The sequence below is a fragment of the Delphinapterus leucas genome, chromosome 3, assembly GCF_059928025.1.
Source record: "Delphinapterus leucas isolate spDelLeu-1000000601 "Yukka" chromosome 3, BTC_Dleu_Yukka2, whole genome shotgun sequence".
NCBI classification, from domain to species: Eukaryota; Metazoa; Chordata; class Mammalia; order Artiodactyla; family Monodontidae; genus Delphinapterus; species Delphinapterus leucas.
In genome coordinates, this window is record NC_143131.1 from 49,639,648 (window position 1) to 49,666,954 (window position 27,307).

Consider the following 27,307-nt stretch of genomic DNA (forward strand, 5'->3'; position numbering starts at 1 on the left):
GAGTCTGTCTTCTCTAGTCTGATGCACAAGATGAACTTTCTCAACTCATCCTCCTCAAGGAAAAGAAGTTGTTGGGTGAGTCCTGTGTGTGCTTCAGTTTATACACGTCTTAGAAATAGCGTATGCACACACAGATGCAGGGCCGCCTCTCTCAGGAAGCCTTTGCTCCTTTTACGTGTATCAAGTGATATAGAGGTTGCCATGGTTAGTATCTCTGTTTTGCTCAGTGTTGGGGAGAAAGCACCCAAAATGGGCATATTGCAATTTAGAAAATTCCCTGGGTACTTTTAAAGCACTGGATCACAATATACATTTTTTAAGCGTCATCAATGACAGCATATTGGTTGTCATTTTTTGAACACTTCTTTGTGGAAGGACTCATCCATATCTGGATCGCTGTTTCTATTTTCTTAGATGCCTGTTTGTTTCCCACATTGAGGATTCATTGGGGTTATCTCAGGTAAATCTACTGACAAGGGTGGGAGGAGGATGAAAATCGGGGAGGGGTGGCAGTCAACATGGGAAAGGGATGAGAAAGGCAAGCTTGAATATTTAAAAGTGTCAATCATTCTTACTCATTTCCTGGGTCTGCCACCTTCTGTCTGTGTGACTTTGGGACCCTCTCTTCCTCAGTTTCCTCATCTGTAAAACTGGGATAACAGGGCCAACTTCGGGGAGTTGTGAGGTGTAACAAGTTACTATTTAAGTGTTTAGAGTGCTGTCTAGCACATAGAAAGCATTCACTAAATGTCCCCATCCTTATTCATACTTCAGTCAATACATAAGGTGTTGGGGGCTGGGCCTTTGGAAGGAGAATGATTCTTTATATCAACACCACCATCACACATTATTGAAATATTTTGGTGTGAATGGGGCCAATTGACACCCAAACTTCCCCTCCACTGCTGTCTCCTCTCCTCTCTCCAGGTTCAGTAAGTTCCTTTATCTACTCTAAATCACAGATAACTTATCAAGTTACTGCTCCCGGGGGAATCTGTATTTTAACAAAGATCAAAACCTTAAGTGAAAAGGTGTCTCTCGGTGGAATTTCAGAAGGTGAGGGTGGAAGGAGGTTTCTAAAACCCTTCCAGTCACACCCCAGGTGTGGTTGCTTCAGATGTCTACCAGTAGAAGCTGACTCTGGCAGGAAGTCACTTGCACTTTTCACTAATTGAGGTCCTGCTCTCCTGAATCTTGCAATCTTAAAAAGAGAACTTTGATCCAGAGTGATAATAGACCAAGTAAGTTACCCCTCTGTCCAGGTATTGGCTGGGAGGTGGAGGGGGGACAGTCAGGTGGTACAAGAGCTCTTGTTGGGCTTCAAGAACGTCACAGTTTATTGGAAGGGACAAAACACATCAGATGGTGATAAGGAAATGTGTGTGAGTAAAAGGAAAAGAGGTGTGTTGACAGAAGACAGCCTGAGGAGTTTATAGAACAGGAACATTCCTGAGAAACTTGAATGCGTTGGAGGTCTTTCGAAAGGGTTACGATTACACTGCCTGGAGGCTGAGGTATGGCCTGGAAAGTGACTTAGCCCAGCCCTTCCTAGCTGGATGATTAACTGGAAGATCTAGCACAGGGATCTTCACTGGAGAGAAACGGGAGCTAAGTATTGATGATTCATTCTCATCTACTTGACATCATTTTCAGATTTTCATTTAACTTTTCCCTTCCACATCAGATACCCCTAATTCTTGGGTGGTCTGCCACACCACTTCCTGCCAAGTCCCAGCTACTTTACTCTAGGTGGAGGGCTGGGGTACTGGATCTTATTTCAAAAGAAGAGAGGAAATTGAAACCAGAAAGTCTTTGTGATGAACTTTAAGAGATTCTTTTTTTCCTCCAATACAGGTTTCCCAAGGCTGCTATCTCTAGCTTAGGATATGGTCCCTTCTTTCCTTCTTTCTTCCTTCCTTCCTTTCTTTCTTTTCTTTCTTTCTTTCTTTCTTTCTTTCTTTCTTTCTTTCTTTTTCTTTCCTTCTTTCTTTCTTTCTTTCTTTCTTTCTTTCTTTCTTTCTTTCTCTCTCTCTTTCTTTCTTTCTTTTTCCCTTTCTTTTTCCTTCTTTCTTTTCTTTCTTTCTTTTTGTGAGAGTTAACCATTCAAAATGGAAGTCCTTTTATAATTCGATCTAGTTATGCAAACATAGCCCACTGATGTTAACAAATAGAGATTGGATGCAAATAATCCACTCAAGCATAACATGGAATAATTAGTAGGAGCTAAAGCAAACTGTGTTTCTCCCCACCACCCTATTACCTCATAAGAATTCCTTCCATTTGGAAATGAGCAAGAGGAAAAGAAAAAAAATGGGACTATTAAGATGTTTCAAACGGTCTTAAAATGACAGCAATAGAGTTGCTTAGATCACACAAGATTGCCATGTAAACAACTGAAGTAACTTCACAGTTATGTGAAATTAGGCATGCATCCCTAAGAAAGGTTCAGTACCTCCATCTCATGAAGGCTAAATTAACTACCTCAGGAAATCAGATCCCAAATGGAGGTCACTGAGTCAGTGATTCATAGCTAGGTGTGCAGAAGACTAGGTTCTCTGCAATTCACTAAATAGGGCGTCACTGAATACAGTGAAATTTTATGACATTCCCTGGGGCACTGGCTGTTTTAACTATTCTGGATAGACAGCCAAGCAGTTGTTGGGTGAGGCCTGATACAAGGAATCCTAGAATGGTAGTGGTATTGCCGTTTTCTGTAGAGAAGAAAGTTTCTGTTGAGTAAAAGGAGGTAGGTAATATAAACCAGTTCACAGCATGTCCTCACACCTCTGAACTGGCTACCATTACTGCCTGCTTTTCTCAGCACGCCATTGCCTTATGAGTGGCTGTTTGATCAAGAGGCTGAAATCTTGACTGGTGCGGTGGGTCAGATTTCCTTTTAGAATCATTCTTGATTTTTAAAGCTTTTTTTTTTTGCAGAGTCCAGGACTGGGCCCTGTGAACCTTCATAGGTGGCAGAGAATGAGAAGAAAAATTGGGAAAAAAGAGATAGCAATACTTCACGTTAGGGAAACCCTCCAGAGAAGCATTTGAGTGAAATCTTCCCGATTTAGCTCTGTGACTGAATTAGACACAAACCAAGAAAGGCCCAGAAGGTCCTCAGTAAATGTTGGTAGAGTGAATGTTGGCCAAAACCCTGAAGCTCCTTCCATGAGATTCTCCAGAGCTTCGATGTTATTGACACGATGTTCTTCCTAAGGTGAACCTCAGTCCCTTCTCCAGCACCTGCAGCTCATTTTCTCTCTTCTTACCCTGAGGAAAAACACGGAAGATGCTGATATTGTTGTTCTTATGTCTCTGTTAAATTTGCACATATGAAACCCGCCCTCAATTTTCCATATTGTGGACTAAATAACCCCAATTTTGAAAGCTTTTCCTTCAAAAAGGCAATTTCACAAGCATTGCCGTATGCCCATCTTAAGAATTACAGGTGTTTAGAAGTAACTTACATATGACCATATAGACATACCCACACTGAGATACATAATGTGCTTCATTTATAAAGGTCCCGTTTCCTGTTGAAATCCCTGCATCCGGGGCAGTTGGTGGCAGTGCTGTAGGCTTCTGTCTCTTCTCTCGAGCCCAGAAGGAGGTGATAGCTGATGAGCTAGACTTACAAGATGCAGCCCCATACTGATTAAACGTCCATTTTCTTGGGGAAATGGCTGACAGAAGGAGGATAAAGCTGTGAGGAAGCTTGTAGCAATTTCCCACATCTACCACCACCAGTGAGCTTTATTTGTGTGCTTAGAGCAATTGTTAGCAAAACAATGGCTGGAAAATGTACCAGGGAGAAAATTAAGAAATGACAGACCTGCTTCTAAAAAGTAAGAATAAAGTTTCTTTTGTTAAGTTTTTCAAAGCAGAAAGTTTCCCTTTAGCTAGATATATCATCCAGCTGTGGCACCTGGGCAAGGAAGGTGACCAGGCAGCATGGGCTCCAGTTATCTGTGTGCAGGCTCTGACCTGAGCGGCCACTGCCCAGATGGAAGCACAAGCTCAGGGCTCTCTACTGGGGAAGAGAAGCATGGTGCTGGCCTTAAAATCCTAAAGCCACCTGTGAACCACGGTGTAGGTACTGATGGGGTAGAGAGGGTATGCAGGAGTATGGTGGTGAACAGAGAAAGCTGTTGCCTTTAAAGAGTAATGGAAAGGACTCTGGCTAGGGCTGTGCTTTCCAGCACAATGGCCAGTAGCCACATGTGGGTATTGAGCACTTGCAGTGTGGCTGGTCTGACTGAGACGTGCTCTGAGTGTAAAATACACACCAGAGCTCAAAGAATTAGTGTGAAAAAAAAAGAATGCAATGTACATCATTTATCATCTTTAAGATGGACTACATGTTGAAATGATATTTTGGATAGATTGAACTAAATAAATGATTAAAGGGAATGCTACAACATGAGGAAAGCTTGAAACACAATGCTAAGTGAAAGAAGTCAGACACAAAGGCCACACATTGTACGATTCCACTTATATGAGATGGCCAAGAGGCAAAGCAACAGGGACAGAAGGTAGATGGTTGGTTGCTTAGGGCTGGGGGTTTTGGAGGGAAATGGGAAGTGAGTGCCGATGGGTATGGAATTTCTTTAAGCGGCGATGAAAATGTTCTAAAATTGATCGTGGCACTGGTTGTACAGCTCTGTGAATATACTCAGTTGTACACTTTAAATGTGTAATTGTATGGTATGTGAATTTTATCTCGATAAAGCTGTTTTAAATTAACAAATTTGGATGCAAAAATTTTTTTTTTACCTGTTTAAACTTTAAAAAAGGTAGCTAGTAGGAAATTTTAAATTACATAAGTGGCTGGCATTATATTCTGTTGAACCTGCTGGGCTAAGGGGACTGAGGGTGAAGAAGCTGGGAAAGCCCAGGCTAGTGGTTCCCAAAGGGCTGATCATAAACACCAGGCAGAAGAGCAGCCAGACGTGGTCACCTTTGGTTCAGGGCAAAGAGGAGTGAAGGGTGACGGAGAACCTAGCCTGGAAGTTTGGGGGGTTTTGAGGATAAGGAGATAACTCCAGGACTGGAGCCGGCCTCTGCACCAAGTGCCAGCACGGGACTGACGGCAGACTCCAATTTCTGGCCCCTAGGCAAACAGGGGGCGCCGAGTTTGATCACCTCTCCAGAACTCTTATCAGCCCAGCCCGACCTTTCACGAGTGGCTGCCCTGGCTACCTCTGACCCAGGCTGGCAGCCTCTTGGGCTGAGAGGGTCCACATCTTGACGCACCTGTAACGCATTTGCACACCTGGAACCCAGTCTTGGTGAGCTATGGCAGGCAGACCAGGAAGCTCTGGCCTTGTCCTGGGGGATGGAAACTTCTTCAAAGAATATTGCCAAAGGAGCTTGTTAGGTCTGCTTATGAAATGTCATAAACAAACCCTTGAGTCGGTCAGAGGCTTGGCTGGATGCAGCATAAAGGGAAGCCTTGGGTGCTTTCTTGGCATCCTCTCCCCAACCCAGGTTTCTTTCCAATTCAGTTCCCCTCCCCCTCAAAAAAAAGCACAACAGTATTTCAAAGGACACAGCTCGGTGAATGATGGGTAAGGAAGCTACACTTAGGGCCTCCCAAAAGGAAGGATCCCATGACTTATCTCTGGAAACCAGAAAGATGATTGGACTGAAGGGTAGATTGGAGTGAATTAGCCAGATGAATTGAAACCCCAAAGGTCTAGTTCTGAAGGAGGGGGTCAGTGCCCTAGAAAGGAGAGAGAAAATTAAATATACTCTATTTGGCAGTGGCTATTTAAATTTTAAAATTGCAAAGTGAGAATTTGACCTTATCCTGTGTCTTACCCAAGCTATGTCCTGAAATTTGCTCCAGTAGTAAATTTAGTTAGTTTCTCTCATGACTGACTGTGTACCAGGTTTCAGAGGATAGGGTGGTGATCAGAGAAAATGCGGTGGACAAAGTTCATGAACGTAGGAGTATTATCTGGGCAGAGGAAGAGCTCCTGTTTTCTTGCTGTGATGAAGTAACAACAGAAAGTTAACTGTTCATTGAAGGCTTGGGAGACATAGAGGTGAGCATCTTCTGTATGACTGGAAGCTCCTGAAGGGCAAGGTTATAAATTACTCATGTCTATATCTCCACCATAGGGACCGGCACATGGTAAATTCTCAAGGAATACTTGTAGCGTGGATGGTTGGATGGATGGAGGGAGGAAGGGAGGGATATGACACAGTAGATAATTGATTAACAGTTCTGTTATGTAATGATTTAGTGTTTTGGGTGGTGGATGATGAGAAGAAGAACTTGAAAGATTTCATTTATGTGATAGGGAAATAAATTCTGAAAGTGTTAAACTAAAACATATGATAGCATATTGCATATTTGGTTTTGTCAGCTATCTAGTTTTTCCAAACAGTGCTTAGACATGTTGAAGAAGAGTGTGGGTAGAAAGGGGGAAAAAATGCCTAGAATTACAGCTCATGGGCCTCCCTCTCTGGATCTTGGAAGACGCAAACCACTTAGGAGTGGACGAATGACTTCATGATGATGTTGTCAGGGCCCTCAGAATAAGTATTGCCTTTTTCCATTCCCACTGCTGGTACTACACAGTGCAGCTGGTGTATCATCAAGAGGCTGAGATCTCCTCATCCTTCTCTTCTGTGGCAGGCAGCATAAGTGGTAAAAAAGTTGCTCAAGAATCATTTGAATCCTTCATCCCTTGTCCTTGCAAGGTGAGGTAATCCTTTCTGACCAAGGATCCTGTCCTATAAGTGAGTTGGCTTTTTGTGTTGGGCAGTTAACAACCTATATTTTAAGTCAAGGTATTTAAAAGTCAGGACACAGAAAGAGTTTCTATCTCCAGATAGTTCTATACCAGAGCTTAAAAGGCTCGTCTGGAATATTAGAGGGCAGGGAACTTCAAAGAAAACAAAACCATGTGTTATTTTCAGATTGAACTTAGATCTCTAAAAATTCCGTGAAACTCTCTTATGTGGGTCCGAGGCACGCCACTAATCGAGGTGGACGTGACCCTGGTAGGGTGAGCTGAGGAAGCTGGATTCTTTGAAGGAAGTAACTTTCTGTGATATCATGTCGGGGATGTGCAGGTGCAGCTGGGTGGGAGCCCTTGGCACCAGGACTCCCTGTAATGGGTCCAAATCCCTGGTGCCCATACTCCTTGACCCAAGTCACTTCTGCTCATGAACCTGTACTGTGACCCACAAGCAGCCAGCAGCAGCTGAAAGGAAACTATGTGGCAACTGTGTCCGAAGACGATGGTTAAATGTTGGAAACAAAAGAAAATCCATTTAAAAATATGCCGTTGTATTTTACAAAGGCTCTGCAAGATTTAGAAAGCATGTTTAGCATTCCAAGTATGCTCCCTTCTGTGTCTTTAGAGACTGGCTCTGAGAATGATTTTTTTGTTTATTTAACATTTAATCAAAAGAGACACGGACCCCACCAGCTTTTGAAGAATAGCTTCAGTAGCACTGCCTCTTCGCATTTAGTTTGAGGAGAGAAACTTCAACCATACGGAGAATTTGGTGTCTGTAATACGTACTAAAAGATCAGCTGGTCTAACTTTACAGGGCTAATAAAAGGGAAGAATTTTCCTGTGCTCAGGTCTTTTATGAATTATAAATAACCATTCACTTTGGAAGATAGCACATCATAAAACTTTTTTTCACAAATATGCACAAACTGTTCAGAAGTCTCAGATGTACTCAGTTTTGATTTCGTGGGGAAACATATTCTTTTACCATATGGATGCTTTTAAAGGGGCCTTCAACTGGGGCTCAATAATGACACCCTAGTGGCTAAATAAGGCATTTCTTTCCTTCTAACATTATTTCCCTGTTATTAAAGGTGGAAAAACCTTCCTCAAATAGCATACTATTAGAGTGCTTTAGGGGCTATCCTGGGAATCAAGGTTATGTGTCTGCTCCAGAAATACTGTTGTCTGTAATTATCATTCCCCAGTGGTTCTGAGGATGCAGTCTTGGTGCTTTCATTAATTTCTTGATTCTACAACCCTGAAGCGCTTGCCGGCTCTTGATATTCAACATTTTACAGTAGGAGGTTTTTTTGTGTGTGGTTTTCTTTTTAGGGTCACAGGTCTCTCTCCCTCCCTTCCTCTCATAATAACCATTTCCTGGCTTCTTTTGTCTGCTACAATAAAAGGTATGAAAGACTAGATTTAAAAAGAAAAAGAAGTCAGATGTGAGATTCTTACAAACCCACGGCTTCATCTTCTGTATTTATAATCTAATATGAATATTAAAAGATAGAGTATTTAGATCTAACAAACAACTGAAGAGGGTCCATGGGTAAGACTAGCACATTCATTTTCTTCCCCCAACACTTTACTGTGAGTGTTTCCAAATATACACAAGATTTTACACAGCATTTTACAGTGAATACCCATATACCCACCATTTAATTGTAGAGTCTACCATTAACATTGTACTACCTTGCTTTATTGCATATCTATACATCCCTCCTCCATTAATCCTTCTTATCTTCCTCATGCTTTTGAAAGTAAATGGGGGCTTCCCTGGTGGCACAGCGGTTGGGAATCCGCTTGCCAATGCAGGGGACACAGGTTTGAGTCCTGGTCCGAGAAGATCCCACATGCCGCGGAGCAACTAAGCCTGTTCACCACAACTACTGAGCCCGCGCGCCTAGAGCCTGTGCTCCGCTACAGGAGAAGCCACCGCAAGGAGAAGCCCGCGCACCACAACGTGGAGTAGCCTTTGCTCACCGCAACTAGAGAAAGCCCACACGCAGCAACGAAGACCCAATGTAGCCAAAAAAAAAAAAAAAAAAAAAGGGTAAATGGCAGGGACTTCCCTGGCAGTCCAGTTGTTAAGACTCTGTGCCTCCACTGCAGGGGGCACAGCTTTGATCCCTGATGGGGAAACTAAGATCCTGCATGCCACAGGGCATGGCCAAAAAAAAGTAAATGGCAGGCATGAACCAAATTCCACCTAAAAACTTCAGTTTGATCTTTACTTTCTTCTTCTGATGTAAAATTTATATATAATGAAATATAAAACCTTAAGTGTATACTTTCTGAGTTTTGTGTACACAAAGTCCTGTTAAGACATAGAACATCACCATTGCCCCAGAAAGTTCCCTCCCAGTTTCCTGTCAATCCTCGCCCCTACTCCCCTTCCCAGAGGCAAGCACTGTTTCGATTTTTTTCACTACAGATTAGTTTTGCCTATTCTAGAATTTCATATAAAAATGGAATCAAATAAACTCTTTCGAGTAAGACCTTTTTCACTTAGCATACTGTCTATGAGATTGAGTCACGTTATTCTGTGTGAAAGTAGTTCATTCCTTTGTATTGTTGAGTAGTATTCCATTGTGTGACTATACCACAGTTTGTATGGTCGACCATTCATCTGATCATGGACACCTGGGATGTATCCAGTTTTTGGCTATTGTGAATAAAGCTGTTGGGAACATTTTTATACAAGCTTTTTTATAGACATATGCTTTCATTTCCCTTGGGAAAAACCTACTTGCCTAATTGGTAAATCACAGATGTATGTTTAGTTTTTTTTTTAATTTTTATTTTATATTGGAGTATAGTTGATTAACAATTTTGTGTTAGTTTTAGGTGTACAGCAAAGTGATTCAGTTATACATATACATGTATCTATTCTTTTTCAAATTCTTTTCCCATTTAGGTTATTACAGAATACTGAGCAGAGTTCCCTGTGCTATACAGTAGGTCCTTGTTGGTTATCTATTTTAAATACAGCAGTGTGTACATGTCAATCCCAAACTCCCAATCTCTCCCTCCCCTCCACCTTCCCCCCTGGTAACCATAAGTTTGTTCTCTAAGTCTGTGAGTCTGTTTCTGTTTTGTAAATATGTTCATTTGTATCATTTTTTTATATTATGCATATAAGCGATATCATATGATATTTGTCTTTGGTGTATGTTTAGTTTTTAAAGAAACTGCTATTCCTTTTTCAAAACAGATGTTCCATTTAATATTCCCACCAACAATGTATGAGAGTTCCAGTTGCTCCGCATCCTAGCTTGCATTTAGCGTTGTCATCCTGGTGAGTACGTGGTGATATCTCATTGTGGGTTTAATTTCCATTTTCCTAATGACTAAGAACATTGAACACGTCACCATGTGCTTATTTGCCATTCATACATCTGCTTTTGTGAAATGTCTTTTCAAATCCTCTATCCATTCAAGCAATTTTTTTGTCTTTATTACTGAGTAGGAGTTCTCTATATATTGTGGCTATCAGTCCTCTGTCAAGTTTATGTTTCACAAATATTTTCTTCCAGTCCATGGCTTGCCTATTCATTTTCTTAATGGTCTCTTTTGATGAGAAATTTTTAATTTCAACGAAGTCCATTTTATCAGTTTTTTTCTTTTATGGTTATGGCTTTCAGTGACCTAAACAAAGCACATTGATCTTAATAAATGGTGTTCCTAAAATCTATTGTAGGCTCAAGGAAATTCAAAGCTTCACTGGGCTCATTGTAATAGCTGTTTTTGCCTAAAGAAACATCCGCTTATGTACACATTGGGAACAATTAAGGAAAACCTGGTGATCTGTCAACACTCACTCTCAAGAACATCCCAGAGAATAAAGCAAAGTCTAGATCTCCCTTTCCACTGTGCTTTTTATAATAACAAGCTTGTTTTGACGGCTGGAAAGAGTCACAACCAATAAAACCACCTGGTCATGGCCTTGTTATGGAATCAAGTCAGCCCTTCTGCTTATGGGCATCATAAGTGGCTTTTTATAAATTAATCATATGTTATTGAAAAATCACATCTTAAATGGTTTGAATGTACAGCATGAATGAATGAGGAGTCTTCCCCAGAAGGCTTTAAAAAAAAAGAAAAGAAAAATCCACAGAGAGAGTCAGGTGTGAGCGATGGCATGGGGTAAAATTAAGAGCAGACTGAAAGGGGGAATAGTGGGCAATGAGAAAAGCAGGACTTGGAGAAACAGAGAAGCTGAAAGGACTCTTCCCACCTGTTCTTAGGCTGCACACTGAGTCTTTCCCCAAGATTTTACCCCTGACTCTTTGCCAACTGTTCTGCTTGTCAGTGAAGCTGTTTGATTTCTCCCTTTGTTTCTCGTTTGGACCAAAGGGACACTCAATACGGACATGACATTTTGAAAACTAAAGTCACATCTTTTTCACCCTATCTTCATTGTTGTTCTGGCCTACTTTCTCTTAGACATTTTCTTGAGGGTGCAGGCTGAATGTGGTCTTTCAAACTTCATGTCAACTCCCTTGCCTGTCTCTCCCTTTTTGATTTCATCTTCTCCCAATGATCGTTAATGTTCTACAACTGCTTATTTAGTTGTGGGTTATCCCAGGCCTTTTGCTTCTACTTTTTATCATTAAACAAGATTTCCCCTTTATTAGAGATGGTGATTCAGAAAAAGAAAAGGATGTAGGTTAAATGGATGACTTTTACTGTTTGATTATAGGTTGAAATTAGCAGTCAGATTTTTGTTTTTCACTGATCCAGTAGGTTTTTATAACCTACCATTTTGGTTTCTGACTATATGATTCTCACTGGAAGTTGTCTTGAAATATAAACTGTGGAGAGAGAACACCAATTTGCAAAGCCCTGGGCAGTGCTAACCCTGGAGAATATTCACCGATGACTGTGTGGGTGTGCCTGCCGGGCCAGAACAGGATCTAGGATAACTTTCCCAGCTTACCTGCCTGTCTTCATCCAATGACTTTGATTATGAAGAGTAGCTGTGGGTGGTAAGTTTTTCTGGTCTCCTGGATCTGTTCCTGAAGAGAGCAGATAAGGTCAGAATGAGAGAAAGCTAGGTTCTGAGTTAGAAAAATCAAGCAGGACTTCAGAGCCTCTGAAATAATAAAGCTATGCCCTAAGTCATTAATACACAAACATGATTGAAATAATCGGAAGGAAGAAACAAATAGGGTTAAAGTCACAGGGCCACATGATAAATTATGCCTGGCTATGCAAGTGGGTTAAATCACTTCCTAAGATGTTGCCAGCAGCACAAATATCTGCATTTAGCCTCACATGCAACAACAGCAACAAAAATGAACCAAAAATACTAAGTTCCTTCCCCTTTGGAAAAGCTAGATACTGCTATTATAGTGTCTCCATTAAGACACAGGAGGATCTTGGGTAGAGTGAGCTAGGTGGGTCCCACTGGTCTGTGTGGGTAGAGTTAAGTGAGGAGCTTGGTGGAAAGGCTTGTGAAGCTGTACTTTCTGTAAGGCAGTCCTGTTGCCAATCCTCCTCACATTCATTTTCTCCTCATGAATATTCTTTACACCAATTGAAGTGGAACGTGAAATGGTCCAAAACTCAGTTGTGGAAGCTTATTCTTTTTTCTCATTTTGAGTTACTTCAAAATGTATATAAAGTAAAATGCAGAATCCTGAAACACTGTTTCAGTCTGAAACTAAGCTCAAGCTCCTTGGCTTGAATGTAGGGTCCCTCATGAGCAGAAGAGTCTGAGTTGGAAAGGGGAAATGAATAATAGGGGATGGGACCCATGGGAAACATACATTGATGTACCCTCTTTCATTCTCTTCCTTCTTTCTTTCCTCCCTCCCTTCCTTCCTTCCCTCCCTTAGTATTCTTGCATGGCTGCTCCATCTTTCTAAGGAACAGGTCTGAGAGCAAAGGGAGAGGCATGGTATGGAATGGAAGAAGACTAAAAAAAACTTTTCTTGTGACTGAATAGAAACTGACAATAAAAATGGTAAAGTTCAGGGACTTCCCTGGCGGTTCAGTGGGTAAGACTCTGCGCTCCCAATGCAGGGGGCCCGGGTTCCATCCCTGGTCGGGGAACTAGATCCCGCATGCCTGTCGCAACGCAACTAAGAGTCCGCACGCCGCAACTCAGAAGTCTGCGTGCCAAAACTAAAAATCCCGTGTGCCGCAACTAAGACCCGGAGCAGCCAAAATAAAATTAAAAAGATGTTCCATAAAATTTAAAAAAATGCTAAAGTTTGGTGATTATATTGATAACTGAATGGAAAACCAGTACTATACAGAAGCTTAACTTATCTTTCAGGCAAGATAATTCCGTTTGCTTTTGATGTATTGCCAGAGTTCTGCAAGAACATCTGGCTGACTGGCAGTTATGTTTTCTGAAGGGAGGGTTCAGCTGCTGCTACCATCACACTCTAACTTCCCTTAGTACCATAAGGTTTATCTGAATCTCAGAATATCTGCGATCATGCAAGATCCAAATTTCCCTTCGAGCTGATGTTTGTCTTTCATTTGTTTCCTAATTAGCATTCAGGTTTCAGCCCAAGAGTTCACTGCCAGAGGCATAACGTCTCCCTTGGTGGTGGCCCCTGTTGTCAGCCTTCTATAGTGAATTCATAGGACTGTTCCCTGATTTTCAACTTCGCTTTGTGGTACTAGGGCTGTGAATGTTTAGTTGACAATACGTGCACGCCTCTCTCATTTCCTGTTTTTAAGGGCTGCACTTAATTTATTTGAAAGGGTGGAATATTTAAAATTACAATTCAGCAGTTTTACTAAGGAAGGCTGTAAAACACAATGAGCAAGGAGTTTTACTTCCTCCTTACAATTGCTACTGCCCTGTTTTGAAATCTTGATATCCTCCAATCAGTGGGAATGACTTTAACCTAGGCTGTAACATTTTGAAGAGCAACCACGTCACGGCTGGAGCTGTCGAGGGGCATGGGACTCCCGCACACCATCATTCCATTTTTCCAGACGCCTTGTTTGTACCCGGAATGTGTCTGCCTGTGCTTGATACTGCTCTATCGTGTTGAGTCCCCCTCCCCCAGGCACAGCATTTGGATTGGTTATGGAATACAGTTGCTCAGCCAATCAAGTGTAACCTTTCTCCTGCAACCCTAGCAACACCTGACAATGGTCATTGACAAATGTTGAGAGCAAACCTGACAAATCCAACCAGCCACTGACAACGGTCCCCGTCAAGGGCAAACAGGGCTAGCCCTGCCCACAGAGCACTTTGTGTGGCCAGAGGAGTTAGTGGTTTGTGCCAGACCTGCAAAAGCAGAACCTGCATGTGGGAGCACAGGCTTGCACCCAGCACCCTACCCCGATTTGCTGCCACTCTGGCCAAGCTGACATTAGTTGGTCAAAGCCAGCACTGGAGCTGGCGTCTGTGGGGTGTGGGAGGGTCTCATCATCTCTCATACTAACCTAACCCACACAGCAACCCACCCCCCATACCTACCAGTGTCTTTTCAGTGGTTGGAGAAAGAGCCCATATAAAACTTTGGCTCCAGGGTCACACTTCTGCCTCTGATGCTAATTTGGCCCTCAGGGCAGGGCCAGAGGAGCAAAATACCTGGCTGTGTCCCCAGTGGCACCTTTCCAAGCTTCCTGGCTATGTATTTTTACCTCCAAGCCTGACTCTGAACCCTGCTGGGGTACAGTTGGCCTGTCTGCCTCAGCTGCGGGCACACTGGGACACTCCTCAGGACACTGCTGGACCTGAATGAGCTCTCACTTCTCTCTGGAAGGCTCTGAAACTGAGGGACCGGTAGGCAGACCTGGCAGAGGCTGGGTGGGGTGGGCTGGGGGCTGGGAACAGGATAAGAAAGGGGACCTGCCAAGAACATGCACAGACAATTCATAGGCAAATGCACGTTCCCACAAAGACATAATAGCTGTGTGTGTATGATGCCCTCCTGAAGTTCCCTTACACGATCATTCCTGTTAGTCTAGCCACCTTGAAGGCGTATTTCAAACTGTGGTTGAGTAATCCGCTGTGTGGTGATTAGCTGTTAATAAAGCTGAAAATACCTAAATCATCCAACAAGGAATCTGAATTAATTTTTTTATGGTTACCCTGCTAGACAAGTCGGTGTCACGACAAAGACAGACCTGGGGATATATGCAGACATTGGCACACACGGATAAACCTAGGCAAGAGGAACAAAGGTGGAACAAGGTGGGAAAAAAAAAATAAAAGAAAAAGGAAACAAGGAGAGCCATGCGTTGAAGAGTGTGAAACCCAAGGTAACATTGTGAAATTAGTGAAGTTCATTCAGCAACCCCCTTCTTATTAGCACCACCCTATAGGGCCTGTCCTCAATTTAATTTTCCGTGAGAGGTGGCAGAGGGATTGGCACTCGGTCACTTTAACTAATCCCTTGGGATTAAACATTGATAATGGCTTCAAGTCTTAGCCCTTGGGGGGATATCGATATTTTTCAAAGGGGGCTCATGAAGGTCCCAAAGAACTAAATCTCTAATGGTTGAATTGTAAATTGAGAGGAATAACTTTAGAAACTTGGCCTTGCTCAAACACACTTTTTAAAAAATTTTATTTTTTATATAGCAGGTTGTTATTAGTTATTTATTTTATGCATATTAGTGTATATATGTCAATCCCAATCTCCCAGTTCATCCCACCACCACCAGCCCCCGCCACCACTTTTCCCCCTTGGTCCATATGTTTGTTCTCTACGTCTGTGTCTCTATTTCTGCCCTGCAAACTGGTTCATCTACCATTTTTCTAGGTTCCACATACATGCGTTAATATATGGTATTTGTTTTTCTCTTTCTGACTTACTTCACTCTGTATGACAGTCTCTAGATCCATCCATGTCTCTACAAATGACCCAATTTTGTTCCTTTTTATGGCTGAGTAATATTCCATTGTATATATGTACCACATCTTCTTTATCCATTTGTTTGTCGATGGGCATTTAGGTTGCTTCCATGACCTGGCTTTTGTAAATAGTGCTGCAATGAACATTGGGGTGTATGTGTCTTTTTGAATTATGGTTTTCTGTGGGTATATGCCCAGTAGTGGGATTGCTGGCTCATATGGTAGTTCTATTTTTAGTTTTTTAAGGGGCCTCCATACTGTTCTCCATAGTGGCTGTGTCAATTTACATTCCCACCAACAGTGCAAGAGGGTTCCCTTTTCTCCACACCCTCTCCAGCATTTGTTGTTTGTAGATTTTCTGATGATGCCCATTCTAACTGGTGTGAGGTGATACCTCATTGTAGTTTTGATTTGCATTTCTCTAATAATTAGTGAGGTTGAGCAGCTTTTCATGTGCCTCTTGGCCATCTGTATGTCTTCTTTGGAGAAATGTCTGTTTAGGTCTTCTGCCCATTTTTTGATTGCGCTGTTTTTTTTAAAATATTGAGCCACATGAGCTGTCAAACACACTTTAAGATAGAAGCCTCCTCTGGATATTCCTAAAGCCAGAATTAAGGCAAGAAAAAGTAGTCGGGGTGGGATGGGGAAGTGCAGTGGGAAGCAGTCCATCAGATGGATGCTTTACAGGAGGATGACACCTTAGATGTAGAGGGAGAGGCAGCAGGCCAGCTTCCACACAGAAATGAGGCAGGAGGTAGTGTTAGAATCACCCATACCTGTCCTTCAGGGAACCTGGAAACTTTCTGGTGACATGAGATGTGGAAAATTACAACACAGGATATTATATAATGTGTTAAAAACCAAGTCTTATACAGCCATATATGCACACATAGGTTCTAAGTTCAAAGTCTAAAAGCAATTAAACCATTCTTACAGGATATAAAATTGTAGGGATATTTGCCTCTTCAGCAGACAAGTAAACTATCTTCTTCCTTTTCCAGATTTTTCAAAATTTTCAGTTATTACTGGTCAAGTTTTCTGTGAAAGACTTATTAAGACTATAACTATTCAGACTACAGCTATTAAGACTACATACAGAACAACAACAAAGAGGCAACATCTAATGTTTATTTCTTGCTCTGAAAGTTAAGAAATTTTTATCTTCCTCTGAAATAACGAAAGAAAAAATAAAATTGACAATGTGTATCGTACGGTTCTTCGTAACCTAAGTTTCCCATGTGTCAGGAAGAACTTATAAGATGTCTGAAGTGTTATGAAGATGCTTAGAGGAAAGAAGGTAAAGGTTCTCACTTAGAGCTAATAGTTCATGTTCAGCAATTTGAACTTGTCTTAAGGATAAACCCAAGAGCCCCGGGAGAGGGCATAATGAATCTTTAATGTAACAGTTTGGAGCGAATATTTTTCCCCCTTAACCTCTAAGAGGTCATTGTTTCCTCTTTCCATGGTAACCAGAACACTTGAAATTGCCAAAACTTGAGACAAAAACCAGAAAAATACAATTAACAGAAGACAAATGTTAAAGCGAGCATGTATCACAGTGTGGCAAACGTTTTGAAATTTGTTTGGAAAGATTTTCTTCTTATTTCTTTGCTTGGAATAAGGCCACAATGTCTAGAATGTAGTAGCAATAGCTTCATGGCATGCTGCTGCATGTTCATTGAATAGATTTTACTCTTTTCTTGAAAGGGAAGGAGAGACCCATGGGCTTTGGCAGAAATCAAGTGAAGGTAAAATGTTGGAAGCTGCTCTCCGGGCAGGTCATGATGTTAACCACAATGAGAAAGCCAGTCTGGCTGAAGTGCCCTTGCTCCCTCCCTTCCATGGAATGAACAAATACTTATTGAGCACCTACTATTTTCTAGGTAATCTGTCCTACACACAATTAAATGAAAAATTACAATTCTAGAAGGGCTTCTAGGGGAAGTACATGAACTACAAGAGTGTGTAACAAGCAGAGCTGACCTGTCAGAGCGGCCAGGCCTTCCTAAGGAAGTATGATTAAGCTGAGTAGGAGGAAACTAGGCAGTGATTGCTGGGCCTGGGGAGAGAGAGCATTCCAGGCAGTGGGAACTCTGGGGCAAAGGCGCTCTGGGGGAAGTGAGCCTCAAGTGTTCAAGGAACCGAAAGCAGGGGGGAGCAGTCTGTGTTGGCAGAACCCCAGAGAGTGAGGGGAATGAACCTGGGACAAGGCCAGCTGGAAAGGTGAGCACCAACCAGGTCATTCCTAATGCATAGCCTTGAGTCTTGCCAGGCGGGCTTGTTGAGGATTTTGTTCTCTATCCCTCCTCATTCCAGGGTGAACTCAAGCTGTAACAGGAAGGCATGACAGGCCCTTCTTGTATGTGATGTGGGAATGGCAACTTCTGGTTTATCTGAAATCTGTTAGGATATTGTCATAAATTCCAGATGTGAACCACCAAGCTTCAAAGGATTATAATTTTATAAAGACTTTAAACCTAAATCATACTCAAGATATATTATTTTATGTACGATCATTCAACAGGCACCTCAGAGCCATCATCGTGAATTTCAATTATCATCATGTATTAACCCCTCAGAAGCCAGAGTTTGACCATCTAATAACCTTCCCTTTATCTGCAACCTACCTGGAATCCAGGAAGTCTGCAAGAAGCTGAAGTAAATGTGACATAGACTGTGCATATTTTAACCATAGGGGATGTCCTCATTAAGAACTTAGTTGATTTTTATTTTACACACAATTCTAACAAGTGGGTTTTCTGGGTTCCAAAGCCACAGCAAATGGGAAGCAACAATTCAGAAAGGGAGGAGGAATGGGGTTGTATGACAATAATTAAAAGTAACAGGGGACAGCACAACTGTAGAGGAGAAGACCAAAAAAACTGAGGGAAAAAAGACATAAAAACTAAAAACTAAATAAAAAGTGAAAGGAAGGAAGGAAGAAAGGAAAGAAAGAATGAAAAGTCTAGAGTTGTTAGTTGTGGACAAACTGTCTTGCATGCCTTAGTAGCTCTTGAGGTCATCATTGTGTTTATAGTGAGACCCTATGCTTAAGAAGCCAAGGAAGTGCATCACATTAGAAGATTTCTAGCCTACAGGGTTAAGATTTTTTTTTAAAGTTTTGGTACTTAAGAAATAAATCTTCAGTTTCTTGGGGAAAATGTCTATTCAAGATGGTTCTTATAAAGGTTCTTATAACCATGGTTTTATTGTGGTGTAGTTCTGTGGATGTGTTAGTTAATATAGATTTCAGGTTGAAAAAATATCTGACATACGAGCTTTTGCTGAGACTGCTTCATTTCACAAGATATTTAATTCTGGGTTTGAACGAAGTCATTGGAAGTGACACTTTTCGTATCTGAATTGTCATGATGCTATTCTTGACAAGGAATGAGTTCTTGAATATTTAGAATATTGTAGGTGATAAAAATGTCCTTAATAAATACGTTATAAAGTTTGGCTTTCACATTTTTAACTTTAATTTTCATGCTTGGCTCTTAAAAGCAAATAATCTTTTTCTAGGCATAAGGTGCCCCCAAAAGTTACTTGGTTGCCTGAATTGTATGTCTTTACTTCCTCCAGATGGGAATGAGAATGAATAAAATACTGTTTGATCAGTTTGGAAAATGCTCATGCTGTATGTTTATGAAATGATTTGGGGGATGACATTATTTTCTGCAACTACATCCTTCATACATGTCAGAGCACGTTTTGACTCCCTAGAGAATATGTTCATACCGTAGCATTTAATGTCTTCAATGTGTTTTTCTCCTACCATCTCACCTACCAGAGATATGTGCAAAGAGTGAACTGGTAGATTGATGCAATTTTGAGGAAATCATTAATTTTCTAAGTTAAGATTTTTCTATAGTGCTACTTTTTCAGTGTTTAAAACTGGGAGTTCTTTTTCCAGTTGACATAGGTAAATAAGTGTGGAAGTAAATATTTTTTACATTATTCAATTAAATAGTATTCTTGTGTCTATCTTGTGACAAGCTTAACAAAATACTTACTAAAAAGTTACAGTTACAAATAACCCAATCAAAAAATGGGCGGAAGCTCTAAATAGACATTTCTCCAAAGAAGACATACAGATGGCCAAAAAGCACATGCAAAGATGCTCAACATCACTAATTATTAGAGAAACGAAAATCAAAACTACAATGAGGTATCACTTCACACTGGTCAGAATGGCCATCATCAAAAAATCTACAAACAATAAATGCTGGAGAGGGTGGGGAGAAAAGGGAACCCTCCTACACTGTTGGTGGGAATGTAAACTGGTGCAGCCACTATGGAGAACAGTACGGAGGTTACTTAAAAAACTAAAAATAGAACTACCATATGACCCAGCAGTCCCACTCCTGGGCATATACCCAGAGAAAACCATAATTCAAAAAGACACATGCACCCCGATGTTCATTGCAGCACTATTTACAATAGCCAGGTCATGGAAGCAACCTAAATGTCCATCAACAGAGGAATGGATAAAGAAGATGTGGTACATATATACAATGGAATATTACTCAGCCATAAAAAAGAACAAAATCATTCCATTTGCAGCAACATGGATGGACCTAGAGATTGTCATACTGAGTAAAGTCAGATAGAGAAAGACAAATAGCATATGATATTGCTTATATGCGGAATCTAAAAAGGGTACAAATGAACTTATTTACAAAACAGAAGTAGAGTCATGGATGTAGAAAACAAATTTATGGTTACCAGGGGTGGGGGGGAGGGATAAACTGAGAGATTGGGATTGACATATACATACTACTACATATAAAATAGGTAACTAATAAGAACCTGCTGTAGAGCACAGGGAACTCTACTGGATACTCTGTAATGGCCTATATGGGAAAAGAATCTAAAAAAAAAAAAAAAAAGAGAGTAGATACATCTATATGTATATGTATAGCTGATTCACTTTGCTGTGCACCTGAAACTAACACAAAATTGTAAATCAACTGTACTCCAATAAAAACTTTTTAAAAAGTTACAGTTTTTTAAAAGGGGAGGGACTAAAAGTTATAATTAAATGTGGCATTTCCTATTTCTTTTGGCTATCGCTAGGTTCTAAGTCATGTTGGAGGCTTGTTAAACATTCCGGTTCTGAGATGGTTTCATTTGATGCGATATTCTCCACTGCACTTTGGATTGGAACGAATAGACTATATTTACACTAAAATATTTTTGCTAAAAATTAACAAGAGTAGATTATCTAATATTTAACAAAAGCAAACACTTTTTACGTCTAGAGGGGGGAATTATTGTCCAAATTACAAAATTTGAAGCAAATTAATTTATAAGAAAATTGCCAACCTGATTTTTTTGTATATGTTGAGATGTAATGATTTATTTTTCAAAAACCCGGATTGTAACTTTAAAAGACTTTTGTCTTAACAGAATACACTGCTCTTAGAAATAGGATGGAAAAGATTGGTTGGTTGATCAGTTGTTGAATACACTTTCTTATAGAAAATTCTAGAAAACCTGTGGGTAAGTGATAATGTGGCCACTGAATTATGAATTATGATGTTTCCCAACTTGTCTTTTCTAAAGAATTATCCAGGGCATATATTAAAACAACAACAACAACAAAAACACAGATTCCAGGTCCCACCCCAGCCCTCTCCAGGGGAGAGGTAAAGGAAATCTAAATTTTAAACAAGTACACAGGGCTATTCTTATAATCTGGGCAAGTTTGGGAAATACTGGATAATGGGAAAAGTTCTGGCTTTATCATCAGACAGCCTGAACTTGAATACCTGCTAGGCCAGAGCAGAGCTGAATAACCTTTGATGAATTTCTCTGAGCCTCAGTTCCTTCATTCATTTCTTGTGCCAGGGCAGAGCGGGGAGGGGTGCTAAGGGGGACTGGGGACCAAATGAGTTACTGTTTATAAAAGACCTAGCACTGCATCTGCACCCACTCTCTAAACAATGATAATAGTGAAATATCAGTAGTTTCATTTTCTGGAATTTAACAAAGTTGAAATGGATCAAATTTTTCTCCTCTTCAAAGATAGAGCAATGGTTTTAATGCCCACTTCTTATTTTGCCCAAGGATCTAGTTGGTGGAAATGACTGACCAGGGAGATTCTTTTGGCACTTTCCCCTGTTATTGGACATTTTGTCCTGATAAGTGTCATCTCTAATATCTCTAATATCTCATTCTTTACTCTTTTTTTGGCACATAGAATTCTCTGTCATTCCACTGAAGGGGAGAATAAGCCTGATTCATAGGCTAACTATGCTGTTTTAGGCTTTTTTTTCTCTCTAAATAATTTAATTATATCCCAGGGAACATAATTGGCTTTGGTTATAATATAAAAAGTATACCCCAATATAAAAGCATGGAAGTGGGAATAACTTTGTGTCCATCTTCAAATGACTTAAAGTTCCTTAGATCTAATCTAATTCTCACATCTTGGAATCTTCCTATTAATGGAAAATTATTCTTTTAATTAGCTGAGATGACTGGCAATAATGATCAGGCAAAGCCATTTTTTTCTTCTGCAGGCCTCCTAAGTGCTAGGGCTGTGTGAAGTTCTTGCCACCAAAGGGTAGTTTTCAAACTTGACTGTAAAGAAGACTCACATGGGGAGTAAGTGAGTGTCAGTTTCTGGTTCCCAGCTCGAAAATTGTGTGCAGGGTTCTGGGGCACTCTAAGGATCTCTCTTTGAAAACCACTGCTCCAGGAATTTGATACATCTCTATTGAATTTAATTCAAATTTTCATTCTTAAAGACAGGTAGAGATGCCATGACAGATGTCTAGACAGGACTCCACTGCTCCTTTCAAATAAATTCCTTATCTATCCATCTATTGATGCATCCAACTGCAACAGGCCAGGTGATTGGTAAGGTGCTGGGGGAGAGGGTGTCTCTCTTCCTTGTGGCTATCAGTTTAGCTACTGGGAGTCCTGTTTATGAAGTCTGCCTAAGAGCCTAGCTCCTGACCACACTGGCCGATGTGGTGTGGTGTGATTTGATATGATGAGTCACTGCATTTGGGAAGCTGTAGACTTTTTGTACTTTCATTTCCTACCATTGCCTAATGGTAAACATTGAAGCATAACCAGAGGCCTCTAGCCCTTATGTGGTCCCTACAGTAGAGGCTTGTTTGAAAAGGGCAATTATAAGTAATATAGTAACGATTTCTATGAACACCAGAAAAAAAAAAACACTGTAAATACCTCAAAAATGAGAGTGGCACAGTACCAGCCAAAGATGACATACTGTCACTTCTTCCTTGACTCATGAGGGTAGCTGACCTCTGGGGAGACAGAAGGCTTGCAGTGCAGTGCTGGGCACCTGGGACTACAGAGATGGCTGAGGCATAATCTCAACCCTCAGAGAATTTCTAACCAGGGAAGAGAGACAAGATGAATGGCTTGAGCAGGTGTAAACATAGCTGTGACACTCGGCAGAACGGTATAAATGTAACAAGAAAGATCCAAAGCGTTACAGTGGCTCCAGGAGAGAGAGATCACACATCCAGGTGGCTTTTCCCAGAGGAAGAGGCATTTAAGCCAGTCCTGGAAGGAAGGGTAGGAATTTGACAAGTTACAAGGGAAGAGACAATGTCTCTCTTACAGGCCACAGGAACATCTGGAGCAAATGTGCAGAGTGGGAAAGTTGGGATGACATCTGGGGAGCTGGGAGAGGTCCTGATGGGACCTAACAAAATTCCTGTTGGGGAACTGGAAGGTCTGCTACATTTTAGTGGAAGATTAGGCTGGAAAGTTGCGTTTGGTCAAGATCATATCTGAATTTGGACTTTTCCTAGTAGGTGGCAGGGAGTCATTTAAAGGGACTTGAGCAGGAGGGTGACACCATCAGAATTATACTTTAGGAAGCACAGCAGCTGGGTGGAGGAGGATTTGCAGGAGGAAAGGTTATACAGACACACCAGTGAGGAGGCTGTGCAGAGTGAAGAGGAGGAATAATTGACTGAGCGAGAGGGGCTGGGATAGATAATGCAGCAAGTAAACCTATATGGGAGTTGCAGGCAAAGGCAAAGAGGAAAAAATCTTGGGGGCCTATGAACAGGTGGCAACAGTAATAACAATCTAGGGGAAGGAAGAGAGTCTGGTTTCCAGGGAAATGTGGTACTTTGGGTTTGAGGTGGCAGTGGAAAAGGGAGCTGGCCACCAGGAAGAAATGAGTGAGCTGAAGCAGAGACCATGGTTGGGAGTTGGGAACAGTGGTAACTCTCCAAGGGGTGGGCCACTAAAAATGGAGAAGAGGACCCTCATAGTCTATAGGGCAGGGTGTACCTTAAACAGTTGGGAGGAAGAGAAACCCCATAGTAAGGCAAAGAAACATGAGTTGGAGACACTGAAGGGACAGGAGAGTGTCAGGGAAACCAGAGAGGAGGACAGTTCAAGAGGGAGGGTGTGGTCTCAGTGTAAGAGACTGAAGAGAGGGAAAATGGGGTTAGGCTGAGGTGGAGGCTCTAGATTCATCTTTGAACAGAGAGTTTAATGAAATCCCTCCAGTGTAGGATGATGCCTTAAATCCAGTCTCTTTGGTTCAACACAAAATCAAGATCTCTAAACATTAGGCACCTCCAAAGGTGTCTACTTTCCTGTTCAGTATGAATTAACTTCTTCCACTAACACCACGTAGGACCCTGAATGAGTCACTTACCCTGTCTGGGGGTCTGAGTTTTGTCATCTTTAACTTTCCAGTTCAGCGATTCTGTCTGTACCTGTATGAAAATTCTTTTGTAAGCTACACATTACACAAGCCTAAGTCCTATCATGACTGTGTTTGAAGACGGAATGGAACCCAAATTTTACTTTTTGACTTTCTTCTCCTATCACCTATATTTTTTTAAAATTTAAAAATTTTTATTTTTTAAGAAACCCCGAAATAGAACTGGAGGAAAAATCTTCCCTCTCGCTTTTGCCCATAAAGATAGTCTTCCAGTTTTCTACCCAGGCCTTTTCCTAAGCATTGAGGAGGTGCCCAGAAAAATACCAGATGGATATACAAAAACATAATGTCACCAACATTTTCCTAACTAGTAAGGCAGCTATGGAAAGTCTGCCAGCATCAGGTCCCCTGGGGACCTGCAGCCTGGGGCTCGGTGAGGCCTGAAGAGCCAAGACCTGGAGTTCGAGGTCTTCGGGGCCGCGGCCCTGAGTGGGCGATTTTCTTTAAAACTCGGGAGCGCTCTTATCCCTTTAAATCCAGGCAACGAGGCGGGCAGGTGGGTATCAGCCAATAACCTTAAAAGATACGAAAGTGTCAAAGGAGGTACGGTTTATCTTTTACAATAGCGACAGTTATCAGTGACAGGGTTTACAGGAAAAACAGAAGGCAGGGCAAAGAGTAAGGATGCCTCTAATGTGGTAATTAAGTCTGTGTTTTGGACCCAGATTCAACCGAGCTCTGGAGAGTGCGAAGAACAATGTCCGCGGCGTTCCGGGTTCAGCCGGGACTAGCTACTTCGCCTTCACCGGCGCCCTAGCCCCAGCAAGCTGGGCTCTCCGCTCGCCCGCCCCCCACGCTGCCTTGTCCCGGGAGGATGGGCCATTCGGGCGCCGCCAGGGCGGCAGAGAGCGCGGCGTTTGTCCTGAGCGCCAGGGCTCCTCGCAGCCCGGCGCCCAGGGCGGACGCGAGCCGCAAATCTAAGTGCGCACCGAGCGCGCTCGCAGCCACCGTCCGCCGCCGAGCGGCCCGGGCGCGCCGTCTGCAGACGGCTGGGCTGTGTGCGCGCGCCCGTAGGGTGTGTGCGCGCGCGCCCGTGGCGTGTGTACTCACAAAGGTGTTTGCTAAATCCACTTCCCGGGTGTGCCCTCTACCCCGAGCCGGAACACCCCCGGGCCTGAAGCGGGATCTCGGCAGAGCGGCCGCTGGGGCCAGTTCAAGTTCCCCAGCTCCACGCCGGCGGGCGGGCCGGCTTCTCAGCCCGCGGGGCTGAAGGAGCGCGAGGGCGGGGCGGCAGCGGCCAGCTCGAGACGCGCGTCGCACAGCTGCGGGACAGGTTCCGAGCGCTCTGCGCGTTTCCGGACACTTTGGCCGGCTCGGTATCCGAGACAGAGCACACGCGGGGCTCGGGGCTGAATGCGCCGCAGCCAAGAGGGGCAGCGTAGCTGGTGCTCTTCTTCTCCGCCTTGGTCTGCAAAAGTGAACTGGAAAACAGCCGCCTAACGCAGCCTCCTCCCTCTTCTCCGGCACCGCAGCTCGGGCTGGGGGTGGGGGGAGCTCCTCCGGGCTGACTGGAGGGGAAGCGGGTGGCCGGACGGCCTCAGCCGCACCTCCTCTGCCTTCCTCACCACCCCAGCCTCCCGGGTTCCACGCCGCATTTCTTTGTTTTGAAAGCACCTCCTCCGCCCAGAGGCTTTTCCCCCGGCGGTCAGGCTGTGACGGGGGGTGGGGCATCGACCCGCGGGCCCCGCCCCCCGTTTAGCCCGGACCCCTCCCCTGTGCTCACCTCCCATCTCCCCTTCCCTCCCCGCTGCGACCCACGAGGCGCGTCCTCACTTGCTGGACATCAAAGGGAGGCAGGGAATTGGAGGGGGAAGTTGAGTAGGCAGGGGGCGCACAGACTCACCCACATTAGGCCAGGCCGGGCGGCCCGCCCCCTCCCCCGGGAACCCCGCCTGAGCCCCGCCCCCCGCGTCACAGCAGTCTGACATTCTCACAACCCTTCGGGAACCCAACCCCAGCGCCCCCGCTACCCCCGTGTCCGCTGAGCGCTCTATTTATGTTTCAGCCCAGTGATTTGCATAGGCCCCGCCCTTGGCCCTAGGTTCCCCTATCGGGGCCCCGCCTCAGCCTCGACGTCACGGTGAAGGCCTCACCTCTTGTGCCCGTACAAGGAGCGGCGGGCCCTAGATGGCAGCGTGGCGTCGCGGCGGCGTGTGCGTGTCGCGCTTCCTTGTGCCGTTTATAGGGTCCTGGCACTTCCGCTGTCGGGTTAGAAGCGGCGCGGTCATGGCGGAGCGCGGACAGCAGCCTCCTCCCGCGAAACGGCTCTGCTGCCGGCCGGGCGGCGGAGGCGGTGGCGGCGGCGGCGGGGCCAGCAGCGGCGGCGGAGGAGCGGGTGGCGGTTACAGCTCTGCCTGTCGGCCGGGCCCGCGGGCGGGCGGCGTGGCGGCGGCGGCGTGCGGGGGCGGCGCAGCGCTGGGGCTGCTGCCGCCGGGCAAGACCCAGAGCCCCGAGTCGCTGCTGGACATCGCGGCGCGCAAGGTGGCTGAGAAGTGGCCGTTCCAGCGCGTGGAGGAGCGCTTTGAGCGCATCCCGGAGCCGGTGCAGCGCCGCATCGTCTACTGGTCCTTCCCCCGCAGCGAGCGGGAGATCTGCATGTACTCGTCCTTCAACACCGGCGGCGGCGCCGCGGGCGGCCCCGGAGAAGACAGCGGCGGCCCCGGCGGCGCGGGCGGCGGCGCGGGCGGCGCAGGCGGCGGCGGCTCCTCGTCCTCGCCGGCCGCCACCTCGGCCGCCGCCGCCGCTGCCGCCGCCGCCGCCGCCGCCGCTGGGGCCGGGGCCCCGTCGGCGGGGGCCGCCGGGTCGGCGGACGGCGGAGACGAGACACGGCTGCCCTTCCGCCGGGGCATCGCGCTGCTGGAGAGCGGCTGCGTCGACAACGTCCTGCAAGTCGGTGAGTCACGGGGCAGTCGCGGGGCCGTCTGTCCGTTCGTCAGTCCCTCGGGGGGGGGGGCGCTCGCCCCCTCCCCTCCCCTCCCCTCCCGGCAGCCCCTCAGC

The 27,307-nt window shown here is 44.0% G+C and overlaps 2 protein-coding genes across 5 annotated transcripts in view; one reads left to right on the top strand and one right to left on the bottom strand.

Moving 5' to 3' along the window:
• Positions 1-3,254: 3,254 nt before the first annotated feature.
• On the bottom strand, positions 3,255-26,341 carry LOC115801625 (uncharacterized). Of its 4 annotated transcripts, none has more exons than XM_089908893.1 (3): positions 25,361-26,341; positions 11,695-11,773; positions 3,255-3,270 (listed from the first exon to the last, which is right to left on the bottom strand). In XM_089908893.1, exons 1-2 carry the CDS (start codon positions 25,979-25,981, stop codon positions 11,705-11,707), a joined length of 690 nt encoding a protein of 229 aa, XP_089765019.1. In that variant the 5' UTR covers positions 25,982-26,341; the 3' UTR covers positions 3,255-3,270; positions 11,695-11,704. The 4 variants fall into 4 exon arrangements, with proteins under 4 accessions (XP_089765019.1, XP_089765018.1, XP_089765020.1 ...); XM_089908892.1 differs by lacking the exon at positions 3,255-3,270 and adding an exon at positions 3,661-3,683; XM_089908894.1 differs by lacking the exon at positions 3,255-3,270 and adding an exon at positions 10,384-10,403.
• ZSWIM6 (zinc finger SWIM-type containing 6) overlaps positions 25,673-27,307 on the top strand; it is a 206,288-nt gene continuing 204,653 nt past the window's right edge. Inside the window, exon 1 of the mRNA XM_022596877.2 lies at positions 25,673-27,203. Coding sequence (XP_022452585.2) covers positions 26,438-27,203 — 766 coding nt within the window. The 5' untranslated portion in view covers positions 25,673-26,437. The remainder of the gene's footprint in view (positions 27,204-27,307) is intronic.